The following is an 8,623-nucleotide window of genomic DNA, read 5'->3' as shown; positions in this document are numbered from 1 at the left end:
TACATGCAAATAATTACAAAAAAAATAAATATATATTTACAATACTAAATAATATCAATATTATTTTTACTTTTAAATACAATTTTCAACCTAAAAAAACAAAAATATTATAAACTTTATAATATTTATTTTAATTATATATTTGATAATTCTAATTTACAAATATAAATTTCTATTTTCTTACTATCCAAAATCTGCCTTTTTTTTTTTTTGTTTTTCCACAAGGTTTGAAGAATGAACAAGATGCAGGGAAGAGAGGCAGATGGAAAATATTTCACAAACTCTGCCACATGAACCAATTAAAAATGTGTCGGTTATATTCATGCCAACACTCATTTTGGCTAAACCAATTTTGACATCAAAGTCGAATTTAAGTCATCCACATTATAAAGAATATTTACGTGTTAAAATCGCAATAGTTAATGATTTTTTTATAAAATTTCTTTTGTTATTGGCACGACACGTATCTCCCTTTGTTGGTATTGATAAGTTGTTTAACGACACTAATAACAAAAAATAAATAAATTATTTTATTTCAATACCGCATTTTACGATATTTATAACACGTGACATTCTTCACTACAAACACCAAATTTATTTTCAATCACTTTATATGGGGAAATTGTTTTTCCATTTACCCCATTCCGGCAAAAAGCCTTCATAGGAAGCAATTTTTTTATTTTTTTTTGTATATATGTATATATATTAGGCTGCAAATAAATGAATGTTCTGGTTAGAAGAAATCAGGCAAAATGGTACTTTGGAATAAGCGTGGCTGATCAAACAAGTAAACAAACAAACACCACATACTTTTAGACAAGTGTTGCTCTTTGACCAATAAAAAGAGACACGGATTACTCCAATTAACCAGCCTTTAATTAAGAATAAGGTTAAAAAAAAAAAAAACTGCTGAAATTTGTAAAATTGAATTAACTTGATTAGCCTATTTGGTTTCCTTCCAAAACCAAGTTTGCATGTCAATTACAGCGTTTTAACGGAGATTTATTGAAAGGAATTTTTTTTTTCTTCTAATTTTGAGTAAGAATATTAGCCAACACAATTTTTTTAATTCACTTTTTATTATTAATTAATATTTATTAAGATTTTTTTAAAAAAATAAAATTCATGTTATTTTTATAATTTTAATAAATTTTAACAAATAATAAATAAAGTATTAAAAAATGTGTTAAAAATTGTGTTGGCAGCGTTAGAAATTCTAATACCCGTTCCCCAAAATGTTCTACGAGAAACCATGTTATCAATTTGAACATATTGAATATCAACATTTGTAGCTTGAGTGCAACACTACCTAAAAAACTACTTTTAAATTTTAGTCATAACTCATAACAGGAATTAGAGCGAATATAATGCACTCTGCCGTCATTCAAAAGAAAACAATATCCATTTGCGGTGTGGTGGGGAAAAGGCACATTTTAATTTAGAACAAATTAAGGTACTATTTTTCTTATTTATTAATTAAAAATAGAATTTTATTTTGATAAAAAAAATTATATTTAATGTTATTGTAAATTATTAAGGTGAACTTCAATTTTATTGGAGAACAACAAAAAGACACCTGTGATAGTGCCCATAAGTTTTATCCTTTAATTTATTGGTAAAATCATAGCCCAAGAAACACTGAATCCTTTTCTCATTCCTTGTTCTGCTACATAAAATGAAATGACTAACATTTTTCAAATGAATATACATACTGAGTTAAATACTCAGGATTTCCACCTTCTTGTCAATTAAATCATTATAAAAATGTGTAAATTACTATTTATATTCTATATAATATGATGTCTTATGACATCTTCCTAAACTAAGCATATAAATAAGAGGTAGATTCCTTAAAAATTCTGAAGTTTCAGTCCACTGAACTACAGAGAAATCATGTTTTAGATATGAAAATTTGGGATACACACACACACAAGATGCACGAGCAAATGGTGCAGCTGGAATTTGGAGACAGCTGACAACTGCAGGGGATCGAATTCCTACAGACTAAAACGCAAAGAAACATAAAGCAGGGTAAGGGTTTTAAGATAGAAACACGAAATCTAGCCCAGAAATCACCATAATTTTCAATTGTTCGCTTCACCTCGTTATGCATAGACCGCTTAGATTTTGTGTTCTGTAATCTGTAATGCTTGAGAAAAAACAGGGTGGAGGGTTGAGCGCTGGAAAAAGAAACCAAGAGAAGTACACAATAATATTGCACAAAATTGTGCAAAGTACAAACAATTTCAATAAATTGAACATGTCACGTCTTTCATATTGCATGAGTGTAAATATACACTTCTTCCGTACTTGGTCTAGAAAAAATGTTTTTTCTCTTCAAATTTGTATCTGCCAGAGCTGTCTTTACTTCAGCAACATTCTCATCATTTACACTAGCAGAGCTAACTGGGAGGAAAAAACCAATAAAAGAAAAATTCGTCCTGCAGCATTTTAGCTGAACTTCCACCTCAATGTCTAAGAAATTAACACATGCAATGATAACTTCAATCTTCTTGAACACTCTTCTCTGGAGAACCCTGATGCTTGAGAGAATCAAGGCTGAGAAGAAATTTCACCCCATTAATAAGCAATAAAGGAAAGGAAAGGGAATAAAAGGCAGATCAAAAGTGGTAAATAAAATGGACTAAGAAAAAAGAACGGTATATGAAAAACAAGATTATAATATTTGAATGAAAAAACTTCAGTATATGGTCAACCTGCATTTCTGAGGAACCCGCCAGGAAATAATGGACAGTCTCTTCAAACTTGGAGGCAAGGTCAAATAATGTTTCCAATCTTGAAGCATAATCCTAAGGTCATGAAGTTTACTATCCATACCAAAGCAACAATTTGCATGCATCGTGCAAACTTTATTCAAATCTCTACTTGGTTCACAAAGCCCACCAAAATTTGCTGTATCCAAGAATCTCATTTTCAGTCCTAAATCAGTAATGAAAGGGTCAACCTTGATAAAATTGAGGACATCCTGATCATGGTATCCGGGATAGGTTTCTTGTGAAGAGTACCAGAATTTGTAAAACTCTATTGACCTATTATTGGACTTTACAAAGTTGAACCCTCCATTGGGTCTGTTCTGTACATCATCAAAGCTGCCTGTGAAATGATCACATGCTATCTGGAAATCTGCATCAGTGTGAAAGCGTGGAAATGGGTCTCTTAACCACATGATATCAGCATCCTGGTAGAGGAACATAAGTATCAAATTTAGACACCTTATATTTTAAATCTTCCCTTTTTTAAAATAAATTATCTTCTAAAAAAGAAATAACTGCATGAAGAAACAATGATAAAAAAAGAAATGGAAAGCTATAAATTTGGCCGTGATGGGACAATATATTGATACAGTTTATCCTAACCAGTTGGGACTACAATTAGGTAAATGTAAATGATCTGCAAACTTCACAATCTTTGAAAACATTCCCAAGGTTTACATGATCTCATGGATGATACAAGTCAGTCCAAGTAAACATGAAAAAGTTAATGATTTTAAGTACTTACCGTGAACACAAAATTGTACCCCATCTCTAGAACAGAACGTAGGAAATCAATCCGTCTCCACATCATCCTCAAGTAGTGAGGAGTCATAAAGTATGCCTCTTCATGAAAATCAATGCCTTCACTAACAAGCAAATAGCAATAGGTGTGTATGACCTGACAGCGTATAAATGCATTCTGGTCTAAAGCAATAATTACCAAATGATTCAAAAGCCTACGAGTACGATCTCCAATTCTAAAGCTCTCAAGGAAAAGATCAATGACTGAATTTGGCGTTGCCCATGCCTCATTTAACGTAGTCAAGATGACAGTTCTGTCTTCCATGGCAGCCTTATTCAGAATTATTTCAAGTGAATGTTCATTGCTAACCTGCAGAAGAATCATTTCAAGAAAAACAAAGAATGTGACTGCCTCTTCCATCAATAAATTACACAAGCTAACCATAAAGATAATAATAATAACAACAATGACAAAAGCTTTCAATTTGGAGTAAGAGTATCATTCTTTTGTGGATTCACTTAATTATGAAAGTTCTGCTGCTGTTGGGAAGGGACAATCTGTCCACTGTCTGTCATAGTGACCAACAATTCAATATTAACATATGCTACAAGAACTCAATATTAGAAATTCATTGCTTGAAATTAATGTATCTAAAAATAATTGAACAAATAGTTAAAAATGACAAGCTTATTTAGTTTTTCCAATGAGGAAATTAAAAGTTTTCCAAAGCAGCAGTCTGCATTTATTTTTGTCACCAAATTAGTCCTTCAAAGATTTAATCAATTACTAAATTTGTCTTTTGAAGATCTAAATTGTCACCAAATTCATCTTTATGGAAGAAGAATTAAGCGGTGACAAAAATAATCTTTAAGAAGTTAATGTGATGAGTAACAATTTTAGAGGACCAATGTGGTGACACATGTTGCTTGAAGGACCAAATTGAGGGCTTTCTTCATTTTTAAATACCAATGCTATAGGTTTGTGGCACTGCAAGCATGAGCAACACTACCAGTGTGAGTCTTCAAAATAGGGGTCAACAAATTTAAACAAGAATCGGTATATCAATTTAACTAACCATGCATTATATGTATTGTTCACTTGCAAAATTAAAGAGTTCACATCATATAAAAAACGGTTCAACAATCCAATCCCACTCAAACAACTTATCACATTCAACATTCACATAAATCAAACAGCCAGACTTCACAATTTTTAGCACAAAAACACCGTAGTTGGAACCGTCCACAGTTAAGAAAATCAAAATAGGAAGATCCTATCCAAACACAGAAACACACTTTCTAAATCACAATCACAAGACTCCAAACCAATGCTCCAAAAAGAAAATGGAAACTCACTCGCTAACACAACTACAGAAGAGAGAGAAAGAGAGAGGGAGAGAGAGAGAGAGAGAGAGAGAGAAAACGGATTCACCGCGAAGGAATCGTTGGACGCCGACGGAAAAACGGTCTGAAAACGAGATAACGGATACGACGAGGTGAAGCGAGAGTAAGAGGCGTTTCGGAAGACGAGTAAGCAGGAGAGAGAAACGGCGAAGAAGAAGAGCGCGGAGCCGAGGTTTCGCCGGAGATGGAAGGCGGTGGATTCCGAAGACATGACAGCGGATGAGCTACCGGCGGCATGGCGGTGCGACGTCGGCGGAAATCTTCGCCGGTGCGATGGAAGCGAGCGGGAATGAGAGAGTGGCATTTGGTGTCGGCGGTGAGGTCATTTCGGTGTACGGCGTCGTGTATGCAAACGACAGGAAGGATAACGAATTTAAAATCTCAACTGAGAAGTGGGGTTTTGTGTGGATGCATAACAAAACAAGAAGACAGGTAAGTGGTGAAACAGGACAACCTTTTTACATCACCATGATGATATATGGCTAAGTGGGTGAGAAATTGGAGATGATGGCCAAACAGTGAGATGTAATAAAATTTATTAAATGCTTTTTTTTCATTTATATAATATATGTGGTACGTATTTCTATATTAGAATATTCTTATATTAGTAACTGACCCGATATAAGAATATTTGTGCTGCTCTATTAATGTTGTTTCAATCTTCTTCTCGTAACATATGATAATAATATTAGCCATTAATATGAAAGAAAGGATTAAAACTTCTTATGTTTAACTTATTTTTATTAAATCTCTATTTCATTCTTTTATGGTAGTCATAAATAATACTATAATTATCGATTCATGTTAGTGGTGGTTGATGGATTCTGACGTGATATCAAGTTTGTGTTGAAATTAGATGTATTAAATTCAATTTTTCGTCCTTACTTTTGACCCGTGCCGGGTGTTTGTTATATCACGAGAGTCCCAAAACCTTCAAGAAGATTTTTTTTAACGACTATGCCTAATTCTAATACCATGTACTCTAACAAAATTATATTGATAATAATAATTAAAATGTCAAAATTTATAAAAATATGGATTGTTACTTTGTTTAATAACCTTTCATAAAATACAAGATTAATTAATTTGAAAATTCTTATAAATAAATAAAATGTTTATCCTATTATTTTATTTTTAACATATAATTTTTTTAAAATATAAATAAATATAAAATTTTAAATAATTAATATATCTATTACAAATGCTCATTTTATATGAAATTTGATATACATAATCATAAAAATTATATAAAAGACTAAACCTTCATTTTAGTTACTGAAATAGTAAGTGTCAAATATTTTAGTATCTAAAATTTTAAAAATGTCATATTAGTCTCTGACTTCTATCTCCATCAGGTATTTAAGTCTCTGGACTTAGACATCATTAATAGACAATAATAAAATGTTGACATGTCAAGTTAAGTGATACCTATGACGGATTACATGGTAAAAACGATGTTGTATGTGGTACGATCTATATTTTCATTTCATTTTAGTCATTAAAATTATCATCTGTTGGACATCTTAGTTTCTGAGATTGTTACTAACTGATATTTTATTTTTTTACTCTTAAAACCTTTTAACTATTCATCTTTCTTCTTCTTCATTCTCATGAAAATTACCCTTCACATCATAATCATTCTCAACCTCCTTCTCCTTCTCTATTTCTCATTCTTAGTCACTCTCTCATGTGCCCAATACTTTCTTTAAATTAGATTCCTAATAATTGCAGGACACATACATTTCAGCCAAACATACTTAGGCTATTGGAGCAAAATAAAAAAATAAGACCATCAACAATATCATTCTAGATTGGAACTAGAATTAATCTCCAAAGTCAGAGTTAGAAATGCATCTACAGTAAAAAGTGGGAAGCATAATTTCTTTTTATTCCTTCCTAACCATACAAAAATAAAAATAAAAAAATACAGCACTAAAGGGATCAAAGTCACTTAGATGGACAACCGAAAATGGATGTGGGGTTCTAAAACCCCATTTATTGGATGCAACTACTTAAGGCTTTGCTTTGTTATCATATTTGTATTGTTGAGATCTTTGGCATATTGAGCTTGCGAATCTAGCCTTCACTGCCACAACCTATACTAAAGAATTTTAAACTACCAATTCGAACTCTTTTTTAAATTCTTTTGTTAGTGTGATGGGGGAGATTTTATTAGGCACCTGAGAGGGGTAAGAGCAAGAAAGAGAGAGGGAGAAAGAGGTTGAGAATGATTATGGTGAGAAGGGTAGTTTTTGGGAGAATAAAGAAAAAGAAGGTAGATAGTTGAAAGGTTTTAAAAGTAAGGACAAAAATGTCCGTTAGTAACAATTTCAAGGACTAAAATGTCCAACAGATGATAATCTCAAGGACTAAAATAAAACAAAAATATATATCATACTATATACGACTTCGTTTTTGTCACATAATCAATCACATGTGTCACTTAATGTGACATGTCAACATTTTATTACTATTTATTAACGATATATGGGTCTAAAGATTTAAATGTCTGACAAAGATAGAAGTCAAGAATTAACATGACAGTTTTAAAATTTTAGAAACTAAAATGTCAGACGCTTACTATTTCAAGGACTAAAATGAGAATTTAGTCTATATAAAATAATTTAACATTTAAATTAATCAATCTTATATTTTATACAATGTTACTAAATAATGTAATTTTTCAAATTCAACACCAAATATCAATAGATTCTAACTCAACCACAATAATAATAATAATAAAATTTATTATAAATGTATTAAGCAAGATAATTATAGTCAATTAAAAGTTTTTTAATTCGCTAAATTTTGTTTTTGATAAAAACATTATTGTTTGGTAAAATAACTTTAATGAGTAGTTAATGGCATTTTTTTTTAATGTTAGACATACTTTTTTTTCCCTACCAGCTAAATGTGATTTTTTCATTTTTTAAACCTTACTTTCTTTACTTTTTTTTTTTTTACATTGAATTTCGTTATTTTTGCCATTGTAAAAGAACATATTCACATAAAGTAATAAACAAATGAATATCACAATATTTTTTTTATTTTAAAAAGAATAAATTATTAATTTCTTGAGGAAAAATTAATAAAGAAAATAAATCTTATTTTTATAATAAAATATTTACAAATTAGAGTGAAATTAAAAATTTATTATCTTAATTTAAAAATGATATGTGATTTTGAATAAATTAAAATATAAAATTTATATTTTTAAAAAATTAGTGCTAAATTTTAAATTTTGGTCTATTTAATTATGATGTCCTTATTTTTGTTATTTTACATTTATTATGTAATGTAGAGACTAGTTTTACCAAAAAAAAAATTAGTAAAGGAAAGTAAAGAAAAAAAAAAGAGAGAAAAAATTACAATTTCAAATATGAGATTCCTTTAACATCAGCTTAAAAAATTAATCTCAAGTCTAAATGAGGTGAAACCCAATCTTTAAAATCATAATATGAAAAAATTCACAACTTAGCTAATAAATAAGCACATACCTTATCTTCACGTAGAGTGTATTTAATGGTGGTGATTTGTTATTTTTTTTTCTAGTCACTTTTTTATATTTTAAATGAGATTAGCATACTTGTAGAAATATAGAACAATTTTTATTACGAGGTTTACGATTTTTGTCATCAAAGTAACATAAGAGATGTTTGATATTTAGATTTTGAACCATTTTCAACCATTGAACCATGACTATG

The 8,623-nt window shown here is 30.2% G+C and overlaps 1 protein-coding gene across 1 annotated transcript; it reads right to left on the bottom strand.

Annotated features, from left to right (window-relative positions):
* Window positions 1-2,126: 2,126 nt before the first annotated feature.
* Window positions 2,127-5,353, bottom strand: LOC113869376 (uncharacterized protein At4g15970-like). The gene is made up of 4 exons (XM_027505674.1): window positions 4,948-5,353; window positions 3,520-3,885; window positions 2,718-3,199; window positions 2,127-2,559 (listed from the first exon to the last, which is right to left on the bottom strand). The coding sequence occupies exons 1-4, from the start codon at window positions 5,221-5,223 to the stop codon at window positions 2,505-2,507; spliced, it is 1,179 nt and encodes a 392-aa protein (XP_027361475.1). The 5' UTR covers window positions 5,224-5,353; the 3' UTR covers window positions 2,127-2,504.
* Window positions 5,354-8,623: the final 3,270 nt, after the last annotated feature.

This window comes from Abrus precatorius, unplaced genomic scaffold, assembly GCF_003935025.1.
Source record: "Abrus precatorius isolate BTA unplaced genomic scaffold, Abrus_2018 Scaffold6, whole genome shotgun sequence".
NCBI classification, from domain to species: domain Eukaryota; kingdom Viridiplantae; phylum Streptophyta; class Magnoliopsida; order Fabales; family Fabaceae; genus Abrus; species Abrus precatorius.
This window is presented reverse-complemented; position numbering and strand designations above follow the sequence as displayed.